Source organism: Gymnoscopelus microlampas (genome assembly GCF_963454915.1).
Source record: "Gymnoscopelus microlampas genome assembly, chromosome: 10".
NCBI classification, from domain to species: Eukaryota; Metazoa; Chordata; class Actinopteri; order Myctophiformes; family Myctophidae; genus Gymnoscopelus; species Gymnoscopelus microlampas.
This window is the reverse complement of record NC_139947.1, coordinates 29,721,374-29,745,463: the sequence shown is the minus strand read 5'-3', so window position 1 is coordinate 29,745,463 and position 24,090 is coordinate 29,721,374. Positions and strand designations below refer to the sequence as shown.

General features: G+C 39.9%; 2 protein-coding genes across 5 annotated transcripts in view; both read right to left on the bottom strand.

The window, feature by feature from the left end:
- Positions 1–218: 218 nt before the first annotated feature.
- On the bottom strand, positions 219–23,982 carry LOC311053942 (protein-glutamine gamma-glutamyltransferase 2-like). Of its 3 annotated transcripts, XR_014601698.1 has the most exons (17): positions 23,403–23,981; positions 18,136–18,195; positions 16,421–16,606; positions 15,732–15,965; positions 15,282–15,400; positions 14,756–14,884; positions 13,052–13,223; positions 12,252–12,384; positions 11,867–11,970; positions 11,571–11,659; positions 8,812–8,965; positions 6,668–6,756; positions 5,973–6,156; positions 3,900–4,060; positions 2,624–2,760; positions 625–2,086; positions 219–338 (listed from the first exon to the last, which is right to left on the bottom strand). XR_014601698.1 is itself a non-coding variant. In XM_084069751.1 (16 exons), exons 2-16 carry the CDS (start codon positions 18,143–18,145, stop codon positions 1,933–1,935), a joined length of 2,055 nt encoding a protein of 684 aa, XP_083925877.1. In that variant the 5' UTR covers positions 18,146–18,201; positions 20,906–23,057; the 3' UTR covers positions 592–1,932. The 3 variants fall into 3 exon arrangements, 1 of the variants encoding a protein (XP_083925877.1); XR_014601697.1 differs by lacking the exon at positions 18,136–18,195 and having other exon boundaries at positions 23,407–23,982; XM_084069751.1 differs by lacking the exons at positions 219–338; positions 23,403–23,981 and adding an exon at positions 20,906–23,057 and having other exon boundaries at positions 592–2,086; positions 18,136–18,201.
- Positions 23,192–24,090, bottom strand: part of LOC311053940 (pleckstrin homology domain-containing family G member 4B-like) — a 36,648-nt gene continuing 35,749 nt past the window's right edge. For both annotated transcript variants that reach the window (XM_084069747.1, XM_084069748.1), the window contains exon 25: positions 23,192–24,038. The gene's annotated coding sequence lies outside the window, so the exon portion shown is untranslated. The remainder of the gene's footprint in view (positions 24,039–24,090) is intronic.

Below are 24,090 nucleotides of genomic sequence, written 5' to 3'. Positions count from 1 at the left end.
AAAGCGCTGTTTTTCTATTGGCACGTTTGACCCTCAAGGTTTCAGCCTCCAGGTAGAAACTCAAAATAGTCAGAGAAGACATAAAACACCATAAAAAACACCACCAGGGGGCTTAATGAAGTTCTATCAACCTCATAGACACATGAAAAACAGAAAAAGTGCAAAACTATGGCACCACCCTTTAAGCATTGGTTCTCAAATTGGGGCCCCCAGGGGCCCTTGGGGGGGTTCCAGGGGGTCCCCAGCAAAATGTTATTATTAAATATGGCTCTTTTACTGCTACTTTTAACTTTTTAATGGATCCTATGTAAGTAAAGCCTGATAAAAGTGTCACGCAACTCCCAAAATCCACCAGAATACTGTAAATTACATCTACTCTGTTAAAAAAATTCTGGGCGTGGTCAAGAGCCCCCCCCCCCCCTGGGAAAAGATCTCCTGTTATCGGACGGTCTGAGGTTGGCAGGTATGCATGCAATGTAGAGATTACATGAATCCATCTATTTATATATCTGAGCAGACCCACGGGGGTCCCGGTGGCGGTAACGGAGGTCCCTGTGGTGGATACATTTATCCAGGGTGCTCTGGCTAAACTAATCTGGCAAGATAATTCAGCTTTCATGAAACCGATTAATCGCTAATCCTGGCTAAATTAAGCCAGGATAGGTGATAAATCCAGGCTTAACCCCTAATTCTGCTTTTGTGAAATAGGCCCCCTGTCTTTGGTACAATGTTACAGTAAACAATATAATGTTTCAAGATACTAGTTTTGCAGAAGACACAATAGACCACAGTAGATTGCAATTCATACACATTTTAAAAGAGTAGAGACTGGTACAAAAGCACACTCTAGACATCTTCTCTGTCATAATATTTGTATTCATTCGGTCAACATCCCACACATTACTTCTTTCACTATTTAGAAAGGGTAATACTACAAAACAATTTCCAAATCTTATTAAAAAAAAGTGGTCTTAAAGCAGCTGATAGAAATTGTAGGGGGAAAATAAAATTTCACTCAGGTTCTCGTCAGCACCACATCACTGAGACTGCCTAATCCCTGTCAGAAATGACATTGTGATGGATGCCGTTCTGTATTAGTATTGTTGTACACAAGTGACACTTTTTATACTATCTATCAAGACATCTTAATCAATAGATTGAAACAGTGGGCGTTGGCATCTCTGGCTCAGCTCTTAACTAGTTCTCATCATATCTTTTAAATAGGATGTTTTCATTGTCCATTGGTAATTTTCTATCATCTGAATATTCAATTTCATGTGGGGTGCCTCAAAGTTCCATTCTTGGGCTTATTTTGTTTTCACTGCTACCTTAAATCACACATTGTATTCTGATATTACATAATTTCATTTTTCTTTTAACCTTAATGCATTTACAGTAGGCAGGCTATCTTACACATGTGCCTCTCTGACATCAAAGGGTGGATGGCCCATAACTTCCTCTGGTTAAATCCTGATCAGACAGAAATTGTAGTAATTGGTCCTGACTCCATTGTACAAGCAGTACAACAATCTATAGGCTATTATATTGCCATTTAATTGTCAAAAAATCGAAGTTGAAAAATAACATGGTAACTGCATTTTAGTCAGCATATTGCAAAGTTTTGCCTGCAATTTGCCTGCAAAAAAGTTATATTATGCTTTTGTCACTTCCCATTTTGATTATTGTAATGGTCATTTTACTTGTGTGATTTGGTCATCTTTAAATAAAATACAGCTAGTTCTGCCACCAGACAAGGGCTTTTATCTGTCCCTCTGACTAAGATCAGATCAAAAAGAAAGCATTTGCATTTATGGCTCTGAAGCTGAGAAACTATTTAACTTTTAATAATTTGTTAAATTGTCTATTCTGTGTTAGTCTGGGGTCAATGTAATTATGTCTCATATTCAGTCCCTCTCCCTGAGATCATTTGCATCACTCTGTGTCATGGACCACAACTTTGATAGAGCTCTGGATGTTCTTCAATTTGTCACTGTCAAAGTTCACGAGAAGCACAGTGGGTCCCGCACTGCTTGGAGTGAACTCAACTTTGGCCCTGGCCTCCTGTTTGGCACCCACAGCTCCAACCCTGGAGGAAGATAAACATAGAATGTGGAGAGAAGAGAAGAGAAGAGAAGAGAAGAGAAGAGAAGAGAAGAGAAGAGAAGAGAAGAGAAGAGAAGAGAAGAGAAGAGAAGAGAAGAGAAGAGAAGAGAAGAGAAGAGAAGAGAAGAGAAGAGAAAATACATTATTAAAGTACAGTATATCAATCAATATTTGAAATGGAAAGATAAACCAAGAGTTTTAAGTGTGTAGGAAAAAGAGAAAGATCAGTGAATCAGTGCAGTGCATCATGTTACTGTAACAGAACCACATTCTGCATTTACATATATATCCACACGCGCGTGCACGCGACACACACACACACACACACACACACACACACACACACACACACACACACACACACACACACACACACACACACACACACACACACACACACACACACACACACACACACACACACACACACACACACACACACACACACACACACACACACACTCAGTCGAACGGATTGACTTTCAATGCTTTTGAGTAACTCTGGACTGAGCACACATACTTCAATGTGAGCATCTTGCCCTGTGTGAGGCCCACTCCCTCAACATTAAAGCAGCAGTCCTTGAGGGGCTCTGGTAGAGGGTTCATCATGGACAGCTCTGCTGTTGTAGATTCGTTCAATGTGGCTTCGCCCAGGAGCTGCAGGATTTAATGATAAAATAAGGATATTACAACTCAGGACTAATTACTATTTTAATACTATTCATTATTTATAATACGCTGGTCCAGTAATGGTGTGGCTTCTTAATGTGGTACTCGGACTTCATCTGGCCAGTCTGAGACCACAATTGTCTATGATCTATGATATTAGAGTCCATATTTGGCCAAGGTTTCAGCCAATTCAACCACCATTCATAGACGGCTTGGCTCTGAAAGACTCTAGCCAATGACATAATCTGTGCCCAAAATAGGGACATCCAAGCCCCACTGACTTAAAAAACAATAAACAAAGTTAAAGTTTCAAATATTTAAAAGTTTGTTGGATTCTATATTAGCCTAGTTAGTGACAGTGTGCACAAGAAGTTTGCAATATTAGCTCTAGACAAAGTTTTCTCAATCTTTTTTGGGCCAGTGCCCAATATCCAATATCCAGGTCCCTTACGCCCCCACCCCCCCACCACCACCCAATTAAAATGTAAGTTTTGTTTTTATTGTGTATTACTTTGCTTATATATAATGTAGTAAGATCAGATTCTACATTAACCTGGACTGTTTGTGGTTATTATGTAAGTATTAGCCTACTTACCAGGGAGAGGGGGAAAAAGCCTGTTACGATTGTAGAATTGTACATGGATGTCAGGCCCTGTCACATCAGGTCCCTCTCACAGCATTGAATGGCAGGGCTGTCATGGCCCTGTCATGTTACCATGGTACCATGTTACCATGGTAACATGTTACCAGTCCTGTCACAGGGATGTCAGGCCCTGTCGAAGGGCGGGCTTTCAGGCCCTGTGACTGTGCCCCGACATCCCTGTCACACAGTGCTGTGAAAGGGGCCTTATGTGACAGGGCCTACTAGTCTAGGCTGCAACATGTGGCTCCAGAGCCGCAGGTTGCAGACCCCTGCCCTAGGGTCTAGGCCCTAGACCCTAGGGTCTAGAGTAGACTATATAGACAGATAGACACACAGACAGACAAATACACATTTAGATGGCCTAGCCTCTTTCAGAGCCACGGCGTAAAAATGAATAAATAAATAGAATCAACCCATTTGTATATCATGTATAGGTTTAGGTTACTTAATTACTGTTCAATAACTGTCATCAATCCTTCCATACCTTAATCTCTAGATCTGGTTCATCCAGAACAATGGTCTTGTCAGCCTTGTGGTACTGCCTGGTCTCCTTGTCTATGGCAAAGGCTGACAGCTGGATCAGCCTATCAGGGGTGAGTGATGAACCATACTGGGTGTATTCCACTTTGAGGGGGATGTGCTTCTCTGAGGAAACACAGAAAAATATTCATCAGTATAGAAATGGTTGTATAATCTTTCATGTTTACTAGAGTTAAACAGTGGAGAGAGAGAGAGAGAGAGAGAGAGAGAGAGAGAGAGAGAGAGAGAGAGAGAGAGAGAGAGAGAGAGAGAGAGAGAGAGAGAGAGAGAGAGAGAGAAGAATATTAGAGGGGAAGTAAGAAGGCATGTCGTGTGTCAGAGGTTGTATCTAGTACCACCAACATCTGCATCTTGAAAAGTTATGATACTGATAACATTACACATCTGTTTATTGTAATTTATGGTGTTTAAGTTTCATCCTGGAAGTTGAGTTACTCCATGGGTTCCTGATGAAGATTTCCAATGGAACCTGGCAAGGGAACTAGTTTGTTTGTTTCTGCTGCCAACATGAAATGAAATATATGGAGCTCTCTACACAGAGACCCCCTCATATACGGACACTAGCTGTCACAAGAATAAAACAATTCAACAATCCAACTGTACCAGTTAAGACTGACCACTAAATGCTCTGTGCTCATCACCAGTGGCTAAGCAAAGAGGAACCTCATTATGTTCTACAAGGAAAGGCTGCAGGAAGCACTGACGATGGTGTCTGCTTATTTACACAAGCGATGTGAAATCAATATTGCCACAGTTCCTCAAAGTTTGATATTTCAATATAACCTCTTTAGATATCAAATAAGCCAGAAACATAGTCAATTTCACAAACAAACACACACTTCCACTTCTCTCATGATGCACCCATGATGATGAAGTTGTGTCATACATAGACTTTAATTACTTACTAAAGTATAAAAGATAAACTCAAAATGCATATTCGAAAAGGATTGAGAAGAAATACAACTTATTTACTCCCACACCTTCTCTATAAATCAATAACAAGCTTCACACAGAACCCACACACTGACCTTCTCACCTTGTACAGTGCAAAAGGGACAGGGTGTCTTCAACCACCAGGCAGTATACAGTAGGACCTCTATAACAGCAGATAATGACACAAGCTAGCCTGAGACATACGTAAATCAGGCCTTACTGTAGTGACCTGCGATCCACAACATATATTCTCAGTCTCAAGTTGTACTATAGTGAAGGTAGTGTATAGTGTTCGTGCAACATCTGACCATGTGTCACCTGCGTGATTTTTCAACGCTCCCGGTAGTCCCACTCTCACCGGAATGCAGAAGTGCCGAACTCACTCCCATAGGTTACCTCCGATAAAAACATTTAAAACACGACGGACTGGAGCCCCATAAGGCACCCCGAGGTGCAAAGTCCACTTCTGCCGATAAGCAGTAAATCATCATGTCCTTGTCAACATGCAATGCGATAGGCATGTTAAACGGGTGCCGCATGGTCAAATCTGTCCAACTCGTCATGCATTTGACGCAAAGAATGTGAGAATGTGTTGGACATGTGCCATCAACATCCAATTTGTTCTACAGAATACAGAAGGACCAGGGGCCCTGGGCAACCAGAAAGGACAGCAAAACTAAATACTGTATTTTCGTGCCTTTCGTGAGAAAAATCCCATGGGGCCCTTTTGACCATCGTGAATGAGCCCTCATAGTCTCTTATTGCTTACTTTGCCCGTTCATAAAATGTACCTCTGCATGTGGGGTATTTTTAGTTCAGCTTCTGAAAAGAGAGTCAGACTCTGGAACAGTGGGCCCAATTTTCTAGAGGGCCCCCTGAAGTTTGGGCCCCTTGGTCTGGGCCTGGGCCTGATCCGCCCATTCAGTGATCCAGCTCAGGGACCAAATCTCTCTGCCGAAAATAGGGGATCGCCTATTTTCGGCAAGATTTGGTCAAAGATTTGGTCAAGAAGAAGAAAGGAGGTGAGAAAGTACCCCCGTGGGGGATCCCGGTCCAGTATATCGGGTTAACGTGGTTAACTTACCTTCCCCAATTGGCAACTTCACTTTTTCTGAGGCGAATCCACAGGGTTCTCCTCGTTTACCATCATAGCTGACGGTGAAGGCAAATAGCATGAAGCTGCAGACCTTAGCCTCCATGGTGTTGTTGGTGATGCGAGCATGCACTTCAAAGTCTGAGCCCAAGGTCATGTTATCAGCCAGCTTGATCTTAAAGGTAGAATGGAACAAATATCATTTTCATAGCTGTTGATGTGCTTACATAGTCAGTTCCCTTGAAGAATTAATACAAATGTATGCACAGCAAAATGCCTGAGTGTTCATTCATCTCTACTATATATGAATTAAATCGTCTGTCTGTCTGTCTGTCTGTCTGTCTGTCTGTCTGTCTGTCTGTCTGTCTGTCTGTCTGTCTGTCTGTCTGTCTGTCTGCCTGCCTGCCTGCCTGCCTGCCTGCCTGCCTGCCTGCCTGCCTGCCTGCCTGCCTGCCTGCCTGTCTGTCTGTCTGTCTGTCTGTCTGTCTGTCTGTCTGTCTGCCTGCCTGCCTGCCTGCCTGCCTGCCTGCCTGCCTGCCTGCCTGCCTGTCTGTCTGTCTGTCTGTCTGTCTGTCTGTCTGTCTGTCTGTCTGTCTGTCTGTCTGTCTTTCTGTCTGTCTGCCTGCCTGCCTGTATGTCTGTCTGTCTGTCTGTCTATCTACTGTATCTACTATATGATAGAAAACCTTGACTTGGATGCCTGGTTCCTCTCCACGCTGCTGAAGCTTGTTGGTGTGCCGAGCCTTCTCAAAGACCTTCCTCTCCTCCTTTGACCCTGAAAAAACATTATGAAATGGATAATTTTGACAGCCAAACATTTAAAGTGGTTCACCCCAAAAATGTCTTATTTTCTATCAATTACACACCACATGAAGCCTTGAATTCATGGAGATTGTTTTGTTTTTGTCGCATTCCGACCGGCGGAGTCTCCAGTAGGAGACTCAATGGACACTCTTTAAGTCTCCACCGGTCATCCAATTATTGGCTTAGGAATGCGACAAAAACTAAAAAATCTCCACAAATTCAAGGCTTCATGGGGTGTGTAATTGATAGAAAATAAGTCACTTGTTTGGGTAAACTAGCTGAAGCTGAAATAATAAGATACAATATGTGATATGTATAACAAGACTCCCAGCCTCCCAAACAGGGCCACACAGACACTAGGATAAAAATATCTATATATCCCCATCAAAGTTGGAATTATTTAAATGTGAATTAAATGCAATATTACACTAGTATAAACATGTGCGATGCAATGCACATAATGCGAGTGTGTGTGTGTGTGTGTGTGTGTGTGTGTGTGTGTGTGTGTGTGTGTGTGTGTGTGTGTGTGTGTGTGTGTGTGTGTGTGTGTGTGTGTGTGTGTGTGTGTGTGTGTGTGTGTGTGTGTGTGTGTGTGTGTGTGTGTGTGTGTGTGTGTGTGTGTGTGTGTACATGCATGTGATTGTGGACTTAGGACTGTGGATGGGAATCTACATGTATTTAATGTCAGGAGGCTCCAGGTAAAATCTGCACACATCCTTGAGTTGCAGTATAGGCAGATGACTGTGCCTTTGTGGCACATACTGTACACCAGCGGCTCCTCAGGCAACTTTAACAGTGGCTGTGAAGGCCTTTAGCAGGTTGGGTATCACTGTGAATACTGGCAAGACAGAGGTATTAATTATGCCAGCAGACATCTGTCCTGCTAACATCATCACCGTCTTTCAACATTGACAGCAACCCTTAGCAGTAGCGCCAGCTTTCAAATATCTTGGAAGCATCCTGTCCGAAGATTTCAACACAGACAGTGATATTCAAAACCGGTTAACACATGGCTCAGCCTCCTTTGGCAGGCACCGTAGGACAGTGTTTCTATATAAAAACCTCAACATACACACCAAGACAACAGTCTATCAGGCCATCTGTCTCTCCAGTCTCCACAGTACTCTACGGCTGAAGCCTGGAACCTGTACTGTCGCCATATCCAGCAGCTGGAGAACCTTTCCTTGGATTAACCTGGTGTTACCATATGCTACTGTACGTACGGAAATACTGGTAAGAACTAACAATAAAGTATGGAGGCAACATTTCTTCCCCATCGGTTATCATGGGTTGGCCATAACACCAGGATGCTAAGAGGAGAGAATCCGAATGCCAGCTCAAAGGTACAAGGACCAGCTCAATACAACACTAAAGACATGTAGAATATAGCACACGCTGCTAGAAGGCACTTCTTGGAGGCAACGCTGTCAGGAAAGACTCTCGTATTGGTGTGTGTGTGTGTGTGTGTGTGTGTGTGTGTGTGTGTAAATGGTAAATGGTGCATTTATATAGCGCTTCTATCCGAAGTGCTTTACATTGATTGTGCCATTAACCCATTCACACACACATTCATACACCGATGGCGGAGGAAACCATGCAAGGCACCAACCTGCTCATCGGGAGCAATTAGGGGTTCAGCGTCTTGCTCAAGGACACTTCGACACTAACTCTAGGGGAGCGCCCCAGCCCGGGATCAAACTGGGAACCTTGCGGTTTACCAGTTCACTCTACCCGGCCACTCTACCCCTGAGCCACTGCCGCCCCCTAAGCTGTGTGTGTGTGTGTGTGTGTGTGTGTGTGTGTGTGTGTGTGTGTGTGTGTGTGTGTGTGTGTGTGTGTGTGTGTGTGTGTGTGTGTGTGTGTGTGTGTGTGTGTGTGTGTGTGTGTGTGTGTGTGTGTGTGTGTGTGTGTGTGTGTGTGTGTGTGTGTGTGTGTGTGTGTGTGTGTGTGTGTGTGTGTGTGTGTGTGTGTGTGTGTGTGTGTGTGTGTGTGTGTGTGTGTGTGTGTGTTGTATTGTAGGCTCTACCTTCAGGATACTTGTATTGGTGTGTGATGTCCTGTCTTGTATCGCTGCCCACAGCCTTGGTGCTGATGCACTGACCAACAGATTTTGTTGATGTACTGAACTCATAAAGCTCTCCACTTGCGAGCTGCACCAGCTCCACAACATCAGCGTTAACCTGATTTCAAAATACAATACAAATACAATCATGAAGATGACATCTTGATAGTGATGAAATCATCAGTCATCACATTTTAAAACTAAAATAAAGAAATAAACATACTTTCTAGCCAGTGCTTCCTAAATGATTACTCAGGATACAAAATGGAGCATCACCCTTTGCATTAGGGATATCTAAATATAGGTAATGTATATGTTGTAGACTACTGTATATATAATGTATTTTTTGAATAGTGTACCCTTACCCAGTACAATAAAGGTTATTGGCAGATACATGTATAAGCTGGTGGAAAAAACACTTCTATCACTGTGTGATCCCTTAACATTCGGACATAATTGTCTAACTTATTATTTATTCATTTATTTCATCATCATGAAAGTCAATGTGTATCATGTCAAGGCATACATGATTCCTACGTGAGAATTACAAAGCTATTGACATAAACATAAATAACCGCTCATACATTTTGTTCCACCTGGTGGCATTGTTGCGCCATGTGACATTATGTTAAAAATGACAGCAATTTAAATGATGTGACAGCTGACCAACCTATGTACAGTAATAACAGATTTAAGAACTACGAGCAGTATTTACTGTTATTACAACAGCATGACACAACTATATAATGTAGCTGTGTCACACACTGAATCGTCTGACTTTGGATGTCATGACAAATTTATATTTGTAGAATGATTGTAATAATTTCAAGACCAAGTAGTGATTTACATTGATAGACTGATATGGAATGAAACGTATGACAATGCAGCCGTTGCCATCTTTTACCAGTTTCAGTTGAGCGTGGCATCACTTCAATAATAAATTGAAAACATACATAAACATTTACAGTATACTGTAGATGTGTATATGTTTTCAATAATACATTGAAAACGTATAATAACATACAGTATATTGTATTCTTATGTAGTGAAGAGCATATCTGCCCTATTTCTCTCGATTCTGTTCACAAGGTCTCTGACCGTATGCTGTCCATGGTGCTGAAAGGCTAATATCAGAGGGAAGTCACCAGGTTGGGGATATGTGTGTTTACAGACTGTATATTCATTCCAAAAGAGCAGCATAATAGTCCACATTTTATTATTAGTTAAGTTTACACAACTATTCTTAAGAGGCTGTCTGTGTTTAAAGTACTGTGTGTATGCCGTTTGTCACACTGTCTGCAATGACTCAACACACTATATCATCATCTAATCTCACCACAAGGTCATGAAACTTCAATATCTGACATATGGTGCAATTTGGTGGTCAGTGGTCAAGTTAAACATAAATAATTTATTAACAAAATGTTTACATAACTTCTTAACTATTCATCATGATAAAGAAGAATGAGACTACCCAATATTTATTTTCAAGCCATATGGTTTTTGAATGATGAATGATATATGAGATATTAAATATGAGATAGCTACGCCTTCTGTTGTGTTATTTATTAGATGGCTCTGTGAATGTTGGTTGTGGGGTGTGTGTGTGTGTGTGTGTGTGTGTGTGTGTGTGTGTGTGTGTGTGTGTGTGTATCGGGGGGGGGGGGGGGGGGGCGAAGTCTGGCACTGAATGTGTGTGTACAGTAGATTCCATTATTCATAACGTATGAATACCATAGTGATACACAAATGCCTAACAATGCTATGTAGAATTTACAAGACCTAGCACACACACACACACACACACACACACACACACACACACACACACACACACACACACACACACACACACACACACACACACACACACACACACACACACACACAAAACAGTTACATTGACATGCACTGAATACACTGACTAATATCCAGGATTTTTAATACCCTAAGAACCAAAGTAAGTGATATTACTGATATGATCATGTAAAACTATGACAATGTCATAATGTCATTGTTTGACCTTGCCACAGATATTCATATAAATTGTGTGAAAAGAAAAATACATTTCACTTGATTTGATCATCTTAAAAAAAAACATACAGTGTCATACTGATGTCATGGCGGCCTATGGGAATCTACAGAATTCGGTGTACGACATTGTTATACTTATATAGTATATCAATCTTATGAATAGAACAATTGAAATCCTACATAACATTGGTATGCTGGTGTAATGACGTCTAACATGTGATAGGACAGTACACAGTATACTGCCCTTTGTTCTTAACCACATAAACCCTAGCTTCCTTATTCTGGGCATGTCATAATAGGCAAACATTTGGCAAAACTAGCAGATCACAAGCTCACAACATGTCGCAAGGTGGCGCCTTGTGAGCTTACAGATCTGCTATTTTCACTATTTGACGTACAACAAAGTATATGGTTTAGGTGGTTAAATGTTTTCCAGCTATGTCAGTTACTTATTTCTGATGACTGTTTGTTTTGAAATGAAATGTTACCAACATCCAGTCTCCACAGACTTTACTTGAAATCTATTATCAAACCTATATCATAAAATGGGATATTTGTTTGTGAAAATGTTTTTACTGTGCATTTCAGGTTATAATATCCATCGTAACGAAAATATGCAGGATTGTTTAAATATACCCATTTATGGTGTTTTCCTTCAAATGTAACAAGAATCTGTAGAACAAACTCACCTCAGCGAAAACAAAGGGGGCATCATACTTCTTGGTCATCTCACCTTCTTTGATGGCTGTGAGAGGAACAGGCCCACAACAATACACACCTGACAGACACACAGAAACCAAAGACAGACTTCAAACATAGAATGCAACTCTCTATTCTGTTTTATTCTAATGTAATTCTCACAGACATACTGGGGGACAGATCATTATTTTTCTTTATCAATTACATTACGGACTACCAACAAAAGTCAAAAGATCGTCAACTTAAAATCTATGAGAGAATTTCAAAATGTTGTTTTGTTTTTCACCTTCGCTCTTCTCCTGTGGGGTGGGGTCACTGGCTTGCCATCCATCAAACCCTTCACCCAGATCAGGTCGACTCATCCAACTATCCACCCACACATGAAAGTTCCTGTTCATGTTTTTAGATAGAAGGTACATAATAATGGATTAATAGATTATTTAATTTGAAATATCCTGAAAATTGCACAGATCTTCAACTGCTAAAAAAATGTTTGTAATGAGATTGAAAGAGAGCTGTTGTGTTTGTGGGAGACAGATGGAGAGAGATTGAGAAGTAACTAAATGTATACTTTGTCATACGATTGTGTTACTTGGCTAAAATAATAGACTAAAACGGCCGTTCAACAAAGTATATATTGCCTTAATAATATACAGCAACTAAACACATACCATATAGAATCATCATCCTCCATTCTTTTCCCGTCCTCATCGTATAATTTCTCTATTAACAGGTTGGCGTTCGTATCGTGTGCTGATCCAAAATTAGTAACCACTCGACAGGGGATACCAAGTGCCCTGGACACTTGAGGAGAGAAGGGAAAGTCACACGTCAACAAAAGGAGGTATCGAAAAAGATACTTGAGATAGCTTGTCTTGTGGAGGTTAAGCAATACAGACATCAAATAAAGTGACAGACAGGAAGCAGATAGGCCCAATGGCATATTAAGATACTATTTTAGGGTCAAGATAAAGGGCAATTTCATGAGGCAACAAAGATAAGAAACATGCAGGTTTTTTTTCTTTATTTAGATAGGAGAGTGTAGAGAGACATGAAACTGAGAGCAGGGACAGGGAAAATGTGAAACATGATGGGAGTCAGATTTGAAAAGTGTGGAGGAGAGGCAAGTGGTTAGTGCAAAGTGGTAAGCTGATTTATTAATGACAATTGGATTGGAATGAATGAATGAATGGACAAACAAACGACTAAGCTAAGGACTGAATTGCACAGTGTACCTGGATAAAATCATTACATCTCATCAACCGCCACCCCAACCCCCCCTGCCCAACACACACACCCGCACACACACACACACACACACACACACACACACACACACACACACACACACACACACACACACACACACACACACACACACACACACACACACACACACACACACACACACACACACACACACACACACACACACACACACACACACACACACACACACACACACACCAACCTGTGCATGCAACGGCAGCAAAGACCCAGCACTGGCCATAGCTGACAGAGCCACTCTCGGCCCACTTTCGCAGGATGTCTCCACTGCCTATCCAGTGGCCTGGATGTTCTCCATCCTCATAGTCACCACTCCAGTTCCCCACTAACACACCCCTATCGTCACAGCTGTTGATCTGAGGGCAGACAGAGACAGAGACAGAGACAGATTGAAAGGTGAGTTAGAGAGGGAAAGATGAAAAAAAAGGTAAAATCATAGACCATAATTATGTTGGTAGGCAGGCCATATGTCATAAGCAAACTTCATCATATTCTCATACATGGATACATCTATTTGTTTTTGAAGTATACATATTTCAGTCTAACAGTCTAAGTATAGAGCATATTACCACCATGGCTGTCAAAGCTGGCCTGAAATAGCCCTGGAATTCAGATTCATCGTAAAGCTGTGTGGCTATCATGATTCAGTTTTATGACACTGAGGTCTTCCTTTAAGGAAGTAGCTCTCAAACATGTTCATGTCAAGGACCCCCAAATGGATACGTAGTGGCCCGTGGACCCCCATTTGAAACGATTTTGTGCCATGCACCCCCAAAAACAAGATGTTTGTTGTACAGAGTGAAACCTATGATCATTCTTATACATTCTCACATTGGACTAACTTCTAGCCAGTGAAATAATGACTATAATTAACTGCTTTCATTATGGCGTCCTTATTTTGGACATGTCATAATAGGCAAATATCTTCCTAAATGTTCAAAAATGGCAAAAATACCGGATTTACAAGCTCACAACGCATTCTTGATGCAGTATAAAATAGGCCTTAAATGGTTAAACTGTTCCTCATTTTGCAGTGGGGACCCCCTGGAACATCCAGAAATCTAAAGTATTTTCTTCAACTTCAACAGGGTGTAGAGAGAAGTTGTAAAGAATACATTAAAAAAATTTGAAAGGGCAGACACTGAGTGCTTGCTGTGGTACCAAGGTAACGTCTTTTGGAACATCTCAAAGGGCTATTCACAGCCTGGTTACATGGGGTTCACTAAGTGCAGGATGGTTCCAGTGCACTGGTCTAGCCACTAACTCCTTCATTCCTCTCTCCTGCCATTCACGTATCCATCTATCCATCCACCCTGCCATTCACTTATCCATCCATGCATCCAGTTTAAACAGACCTCCAGTGATACTCAGTACTCTGGTCACATAGTAAGTAACAGCATTTTATGGGGTATGCTGGCAACGTTTTTTGTAAAGAATTACTATTCAGACTAGTAAAATGGTGCACATTCAAATTCACATTTGATTCCAGATAATCCAAACTACCTCCTGCAACTTTGATGAGGATTTTGATTCTTGTGCTGCACTGTAATTTTACTCTCCTCATGTGTTTTATTTGAATGTATTAAACTTTTCTATTCTTTGAACTTTTTAAGTGTATAAAAGTGTCCTTTTATAATGTCTTTCATAACGCTCTTAATATTTAGTGTAAATCACTTTGGAATTGGCTTGAAATGTTGAAATGTTGAAATGTGCTATGCAAATAAACTTGCCTTGCCTTGCCTTGCCTTGCCTTGCCTTGCCTTGCCTTGCCTTGCCTTGCCTTGCCTTGCCTTGCCTTCTATCTGCCTATCTTTGCATCCATTAATCAATCAATGAATCCATTCAATGACTGATCCATACACCCTTCACAGACCAGACACAGACCCACCATGGCACTAAGCACCCTGGTCACATAGACCGAGTTTCTCCTGGCAGAAGTGTCCTGATCAGCATCATCCACAAATTTAGGATTTTCATCCAGGATCTTGAGACACACATCCAGAATACCGGGCTCAAACTGCAAAGAAACAAAGTAAACAAAAACTCTTTAATAGCTTGAGTCACATAAGACTTGTTCTGTGACACTTTGATCAGTTGATAAGCTGGATGTTAAATCACATTTAAGGATTAAAAGGTGTGTGATTCCTGGGGTTCTCCTTCCATTCCGACATCTCGCCACTCCGACTAGTGGCTTCCGCGTGCGGTTAGGGTTAGGGTTAGGGTTAGGTATAGGGTTCGTCAACGTCGGAAAGGCGACATGTCGGAAAGGAGAAATGCACCCGTGATTCCTACATTTTATGAGTTGTTAAATGTTTTAATATGAAAGTACAAAACTATTTTTGCTATTCCTAAAATGAAATAAAATAAGATAAATGATGATAATCTAGATGAGTGAGTGAGTTTGTTTGTTATACCTGCCCAAAGTTCCACTCTGTCCCCTTGATTCGTTTGGGTGTGCCTTTATAGACAAATCCATGTTGAGTTAAAACATACTCCTGCCTCTTTTCCTCGTTCCTCATGTAAACTGCATCTCCTATGAACAAGTACAAGCAAAACAGCATTGAGCGCAAATCATTAGAAAGCTAAGAATCCCCTTTCTGATATTGCAATATCAGCTGAATAATCTCAATAGAGCAGATGAATGAGTCCTCTTCTCATTATAATTAACTGACGCAAGCTGTTCTGTATTGGGTATTTCTGGGGTGTGATTATGTGTTAGCTGTGTGAATGTGAAAAGGGGTGTTACTAAAATAAAGGAAGTGTGCCTAGACATAGGAAGCCATCCCTAGACACATAATGGTCAAAGAAAAGTGTGTACAAGAAGTAGTATCAGTCACAAGGGAATATATATATTTAGTACTTACTGGGACACCAAGCATTAAAGAGCAAGACGAACTCCCCAAGTCTGGTTTTCGTTCCATCCTGGTCCAGGGTTAGAGAATAGAGTCCTATGGGGGCATTGGGGGAGGAACTGATGGACACAGACACTGCGTTCTCTGTGGGACCATTACTGACGGACGCACTCCATTCTGTGTCGACTGTGTAGTCTCTCAGACCAAAGCAAACTTTTGTGTCAGACTCTTTCCTGGGTAACGGACCTGAGGAGTGAGGCAGTGAGATGAACACTAAGTGTATGGACACATGTACAGTAGGGATAATAATTCATATTCATACATGCACGTGTACGTGTGTACACACACACACACACACACACACACACACACACACACACACACACACACACACACACACACACACACACACACACACACACACACACACACACTTTTAATTCTAACTATTTAATCCAACAACAGTTTTTCAAAACACATTCCACAGGATGCACATATTTTAGGAGCTTCAACAAGGTTTGTGGACATTTAAGGACAAAGTATTCTCTGCGACATGATCCAGCAACCTATCACTAAGAGACTAAACAGACATCACACACATCAATATAAAAATGTAGTCATTGCTGCTCTCTCCCTCTCTCTCTCTATTGGACATACAGTGTAGCATGTTCTGTGTGAGCCACAAGGCTAGTAGTTAGTACCTGTCTCCACTATGAGGGTGAAGCTTGTTTTGCCAGGGGTGAACTTCTGCCCGCCAGGCTTCAGATATAAGTTGACAATAAAGGGTTGTCCCCTTCGGACGATCAAACGCTCATCTCCATTCAGCTCCGTATGGTGGCTGTTGTTGTTGGCTTTAATCTCCAAATCCCAGCGCTCGATGTCCATAGCTGCTTGTTTCACAGAACAAAGAACAAGGCAAGTTTATTTGAAAACCAGAGTTTAACAACAAGACAATTCAACGTACTTTACACAAAATAAGAAGACATTAAGACACAGAGCATAAAGACACAAAAGGATCATATTATAAAAGGACATTTAAAAACAAGATTAAGTTCAATTAAACAGAGATTCATAAAATAATCAAATTCCAGGATAGAAGAAATAATCCTAAATTGAAATTGGCTTAAGTGAGGACGGGCGGGCGGGCAGACAGACCACATTGTCACGCTCATGACGTCACCATGACTCAGCCATAACCATATAAGGAGTTTCCAATGCAACTACGCCCAAATATGGAGTGTGTTGTCTAACCTCAATATGTCATCGTGGCATCAGGCGCAAACAAATCAGTCAGCTCCATATATGCGCACAAAAGGGGGCATGCCCAAATATGGGCATATACTGGTGACATCAGGGATCTCCATATAGGCATAAAAGAGACAAAACAAAGTGCTATTGGCTGCAACTGCAGCAAGGGCGGGTCTTCACTCGGTAGAACCAGTAGAAGCCCTAGAAACATACCCTACTTTATCATTAATAAAATAAAATGGGACCATAATTTACTAAACGAATATCATGCTAGTATTGTACTAGCATGTTTTGTTTATGTTTATTAGGGTAATAAAATCAAGTGTAAAGTCCAGCCAAAAACCCATTGGCTTGAATAGAGAGTTATTGCTTCTGCAGCCAGCAGGGGGGGAATTAGCTAAACTAGCAGCCATTCACATGAACTTCATTTGAAAAGCTGGAGAAACTAAGAGAATAGAGAACTTTAATCAAGTAGGCCCTACAGTACAATTTAGTAATAGCCTACAGTGGTTAACTTGGCATGTATAAATTATACTTTAGTTAAAAGTATTGATTGATTGATTGATTGATTGATTGATTGATTGATTGATTGATTGATTGATTGATTGATTGAATACTTTATTTAGAAGTTTGCAAAGAAAAAAGCACATGGAAGTAGGCCTACAGTTCAAAATACAAGGTCAACTAAATAGGATTGAAAAGCCCCAAAAAGCCTACTGGCTTGTTTCAGTTGGGGTCCTCACGTGTGCATGTGAATAGATTTTAAGTTATTTAATCCACTGATATTTTTGGTTGCTTTAAACATGTAGGCTTATTTTAAAAAATAATCAAAAGTTCATAATTTGTAAATCATTCTCAAAGCTAATTTGATCCACTCTGTACTTAGTTCATGAACTGAGTGTCATTAGTGCAACATGTGAGTGTTATCTTGCGCCAGAACTCCTTCTAAAATGCTATGGACCAGAGCTAGTGTTATCTAATGTCACCCTAACATTCCTGCCGACCACATTTCTCACAACTTATAAACCTGACACCCAACGGCTCTCTCTGCTGAGTTCTGTTTTCAGTTCACAGAGCAACACACACGCAAAAAGTTACAACAACCATATCAATAACTATACAATATCAATTCATAAATATAAATGCTGAAAGACAGCTCTTGTTTTACCTTGAGTCATGCCTGCAGTTACGTTCTTGTAGAGTGGCTTCTGTAAGTGGTTTGAGAGTTCTTCAACTGCAAACAGAACTTATTAGTTAATCGTGGCCCCTACGGAGTAACAGCCAGTGAGGATATTTGTAGCATGTGAAATCTGAGTAGTAAGGTCCCCCTGTACTCTGTCCATCCCCTCTGTGACGCTGTTTTTACCCTAGCTCTGGTCCATTGCGGTAGACAGTGGTGGAAAGTAACGAAGTACATTTACTCAAGTATTGTACTTAAGTACACTTTTCAGGATTGTTTTTACTTTACTGGAGTAGGCCTATTTCCAATTTTAAGTAGGCTAAATATTGTGTCCACCACAATTATTTTAAATTTATTTTTAGTTGCTTACTTTTTATGATTTTTATTATTGTTACAAAGCACACATTAAGCACTTCAACCCTATATACATTTCGGCCATTTGAAAATAGCTAATCTACAAGCTCACAATGCATCACCATGTGAGCATTGTGAGCTTGTAGATCTGCTATTTTCAAAAGATTTTTATACATTTGAAAACTTGTGAAATGGGACATATGTCCCATTTCACAAGTTTGATGCAGAATATGATGCAGAAAATTATGCAGAATATTCTGCAAAATGAGTAGGCTGCTTTCAATTGGTACTTTAAGTACATTTAAATACCAATATTCCGGACTTTTACTTGTAACAGAGTATTTCTACAATGCAGTATTGATACTTTTACTTAAGTAAAACATTTGAGTACTTTTTCCACCACTGCCGTTAGAAGGATTTCTCCTCCTTCTGGACCAGAGCTAGTTCAACAACCCCCGTTCTCTTTATCCTGCTGTTGGACCGGAGCCCATTCAACTGCTGAATGGTGGGAAACATTTTTTTATTGGAATGTGGCCTAATTAGAAAACTATTGTTCTTTTTTTTGTTTTGTTTAAACAAAGTGTATCCTATACCCTCATTTCTCTTGAACCTTATTTATTCATTACTTCCCTAAAGTACTGCATATTTATTAGATCTCTTATCTGAACACTGTGGCTCACTTTACTATTATTTATTTAGCTGAATCAGAACCTGTTTTATTTGCCATTAAGTATGTTTCAATGGAAGGAATTTGACTTTTGTGACATTCTGCAGACCACAACTTGTGATTATAGTATATATGAATTTGGGATAGCCTACTTTACCATATAAGTTTCAATTAATAATAATTAATTAATTAATTAATGTTTTATGATTTGACTTTAATGGGCCTGAAATCCCAGTCTTTCATATTTTACAGGACTTTTTGCTGCACACAGCACTGTAATTGTATTCTCTTATTTTTGTTTTGTTTTAATTTATTCTTCGTTTCTATTCTTGTAATGTTTTAATAACTATTTAATATATAATTGTATTCAAATGTCCTTTTTAAAATGTGTTTCTTTTGCACCATCTTAATGTTGTGTAAAGCACTTTAATTGCCTGGTTGTTATAATGTGCTATACAAATAAACTTGCCTTAGTTGAGACAGACATCCTTGTTCAATAAACATAGACCATGGACAGCTGGCAGGGGTACAGTTTTAGGTATTGCACAATGCAGCTGTAGCTAATTTTTGTGTTGCCCAGGTCGGTAGGATGCTGATGTGAGGGCTGTCCCAGTTACATAATGGCTGAACAATCCACTCCATTTATCCAAAGCTGGAAAGGGTCTCCATAAACCATCACGCCTCAAAAATCACAGATTACTACACAATGGACCTCAGAGCCTGATGAGAAGGAATTACCAAGATTGTGAAGATTTTTGGAATGAGTAGAAACGAATATAGGGCAAAAACATAAGAGTAAGATATACAAATGTTGATATACGTGTAAATATTAAAGTAAATATATGAATATAAGTGACGTAAGTGTAAATCCAGGTATAAGCAGAGTTAACCGTATTATAAGTAAATGGTTAGTTGTAATGTTGGTGAACTATATTATAACCTTCAGCTTGCTGCTTATTCCTCCGTAACGGATTCTGAATTAGTTTAAAATAAATTGCAAACAAACCACACACCTGCCACAAATAACACAGAACAGATTGAATAGAAAACCATGCAATATTACAGTCCATTTTTCACCATAAATAATTTATAGTATTTTTGTTGTTGTTACAACATATATTAATGAGATTTTACAAAGTCAAAAGTAATAATAAAGAAATCAAAACATTTTAAAAGATTAATAAATTACATTTCACAATGTATCTTTTCAGAAGATTCCACTGACATAATTCAGGAATTTTCTTTACAATGCAAACATATTTCTTTTTACAAACTTAATCAGGTCAGCATTTTGACTGCTGGGTGGACTTTGGAGTTTTCAGTTTATCAGTTTTCACTTTCACTTTGATTTGGGTGTTGTTCCCACCTTACAAGTATATTACTGTCACTCTAAAAACTAAAATCACGTGTCCAATCTTTCTTATTTAGCAAACTGATGAGCTAAACAATACTTTAAGTTAAACAAAGCTGGAATCATAAATCACAACATAGTTTATAATCATTAAAACCACTTGTGCAATTAGACGACACAGTGGTCATGCTGAACACACACAACTTCCACTTTACATTAAATTACACTTAGCCTATAATCAGTGGTCTTGCCACTGATTATTACTAGTCCTGCAATCTATGCTATGCTAACTATCTTAAAGAATCCTCACTCTGATATGATATAGCTGAAGACACTATCCCTATATACAGTAAGTAACCCTAACACTTTAGCTTGTTGGTCATTACCTTTTCAGAGTCTGTTGGTTTTCAATGAGCACCTGCGCTCAAAGAGTGGGCTAGATTAAAACATAGAATATAAGTAACGAGACGTACTGTTTAAGACACTAAACTCAACCCGCAATGCATGACAGAGTCTCAGTCTGTGAGTCTTGTAGTCATGTCTAAGTTCCAACGGTACTCTCTTTGGAATAGGGAAGTATCATTATCAGGCAAATTTGAGTCATCCTAGTATCACATCTCCAAGTTAATGATAGTTCACAGTGAGCTGAAAGGAAGAAAAGTTTTTAAAAAAAAAGTACAAGTTGAGAATGAGTGACAAGATGTGTGAAAGAGAGAAAGCAAGAAATAAAGCTAATATATTTTTTTTACATTTGTAGGTGGCCTGCCATATACTGTTACAGTGGTTCTGAGGAAGAAAACACAGCACCATGGCCAAATAATTAAAAACAAAATTACAACATAAAAAAGAAACATGAATGATCTTACAAAGAGCACGTATTTCATAACAATTATAAATATACAATAGGTTTTCTAATTTCTAATGGTCATTCTTCATGATGCCAAAGCTGGTAAATTGATGCATTTGGAACCAAAGATGGACCCCAAATAGTATTAAGTGGTCTGTGCCCCATCTCTGAACAGTAGTTGTGAGCCTCCCTTTAACTTGACTTTTGCATAATAGACCCAATTTCCTGAACACAAAATTCTGATTGAAATATCACTAGACTCTGTCTGCTTGTGCTTTAACCACATAAGCCCTATAGGGCATCGCAGTTGCGGCCACTTCCGGGTTCCACTGCAAAATACTCAATGCATTTTTCCCATTGACTTTTCCAAAAATATTTATATCAATTAATTTAAGCCTAGAATCAAGCCATCCAGGATCCTGGTGAATAATGACCATAAAACGTTTGATTCTGTGATTTATTTTATTTTATATTTAATTATATGATATACTATATTTAATAAATACCCTTTGTTTTGCTGTTTAAAAAAAAAAAATCTTCACAGAATCAAACGTTTTATAGTCAAAAGATGTACGGCAGTGCAAGTGGCTATTCTATGTTTCAACATCACTACAATGAAATCTATTTCTCATGTAGTAATAATGACATTTAGATGATTAAATTAGAATTTGACCTTAAACATCTTTTCATATCAGGATGCCTAGGACATGATTTGAACTGGGGGTCCAAGGCCTCAAACTCAATTTGGGGGTCCATGAAATGAAAACGTTTAGGGCAGCCATGCAGATCTGTGTTGGCTTGATACAGAGGGAGAAACCTGTACAGAGTTCTGAAAAGGATACAATTAACCCATTCCTTTCCATGTTTGAGAACATTAATTTATGACAATCATCACACACCTCCTACCCTAGATGTAACCATAATTATTCCAAGTTTGATTATCCTGGGTCATGGTGTACACAGTAAAATGCTCTGATCTCAGAAGGACAAACAGGTGGCTGGAGTGCAAATATATAGAAGTTCTGGTGGGGGCCTCGTGAACATGCCTGTGGAAAATACAATCAAGGCCCAACGTCATCCATCTCCAAATAAAGTAGCTGTGGGGTGCCCGCTGGCCTAGCGGTCCAGGCGTATACCACATATAGGCTCTACTGCTGCCTGACAGCACGTCGCGTGTTCGACGTGCTGTCGACCTTTCCTGCGTGTCACTCCCTGTGTCTCTCCCCCCGTTTCCTGTCCTTCTCCACTATATACTATCAATAAAGCCCCCCCCAATAAACATGGATGCTGCAGTTGTACATCCCACAGGCATGCTTGCTTATCATAACAAAATATACTAAACCACAAATAAAAGCAGGCTGGATAATAGTGTCCGATCCATTTCAGGTCATAATAATCCTATTCCGGGTCTGTGATATGCCTTGGCTTCACCTTTCATCCAAGTCTCCTCAAAGCTACCCGTGCTAAATCACCAGGGCAGCTTATTATTCCGATTTTTTGGCAGGTGTGCACACACACCTTAATCTCATCCCACTACCACAAAGGCCCTTTGGGTGACTAGTGGTCTCTCCTTATCTCCATGAGTAATTCAAAGAAAGGACTACCGTAGTAATCTCAGAACAAATAAAGCAATTTGAACAAAAAGAAAACTTGCCAAAAGAACAGCAGCAGTATAAAAAGCTTCAAAGAAATTAAATCAAAAATACATCAGAGCAAATAGAAAATCTTATTTGATCCCTGCTTAAAATAATTGTACAGGAGGTACAGTACAGTGGATCTGACAGTAAAAGAAAATTGTTAACTACCGGTAATGAGACATGCATAAATCTCTTTAACAAACAAATGGGAGTGAGAATGCAACACAGTTATGAGTTTCATACAGTATCCACCAAATGTATCAATATTTTAGCAAGAGACCCATTTTACATTTACACTTTTAAAATGTTCAAAATAGACAACTGATTAAGTGGTTCTTACCAAATGTTTCTGCAGTTATATACGCTCATTTTCATTTTGTGCTGTCTGGTATATCAAACATACCTTTTATTTTCTTTGTACTGCGAACATTTCTTGAGAATGGTTGCAGGCTCAGTGCAGCAGCTGACAGAGTCACATGCAAAGAGATTAATGTTGCGTATGCCTAAAGCCTCAAAGGTCTCGGAGACAAAGCTTTTTGTTTTCAGGATGTTGTGGGTTTGAATCTAGCTTGCCGATTTCACATTTCCTGTAAGTAACATTTCTTTCCACATTTCACACTTCTTGTCTGCCTCCTTGCTGAATAAAATCAGTCTGCTCAAATGAGAGCGGATGCATCCCTCCACTTACAGTAGGTAATCACTCATCCAGCAGTCCCATCTCTTCTCTTGTTACGGAACCAGACCTCATATATTCATATTTCACTGAGTGGCTGGAGAGCAATTTGAATTCAAACAGTGGCAGTTGAAATGACCACAGGTGTGTCTGTGTCAGGTGGTGAACATGTGTTCTTTCTCCTCCGAGTCAAAGCTAGCAGCTGCAATGAAATAGATTCCAAAAATCTAGCCTGTTATAATTGAATGTAACAGTCTGGTTTGGATGAAGTTAATCTGGTTTGGACGAAGTTAATCCATCCCTCCATCCTCCAGGAAATGTAGGGTGACCAGCAGACCTCAATATGCTCAATGGACACTGATCTGAAAGGACATACATTATACAACATCAAGAACATCAGATCCACATACTGTA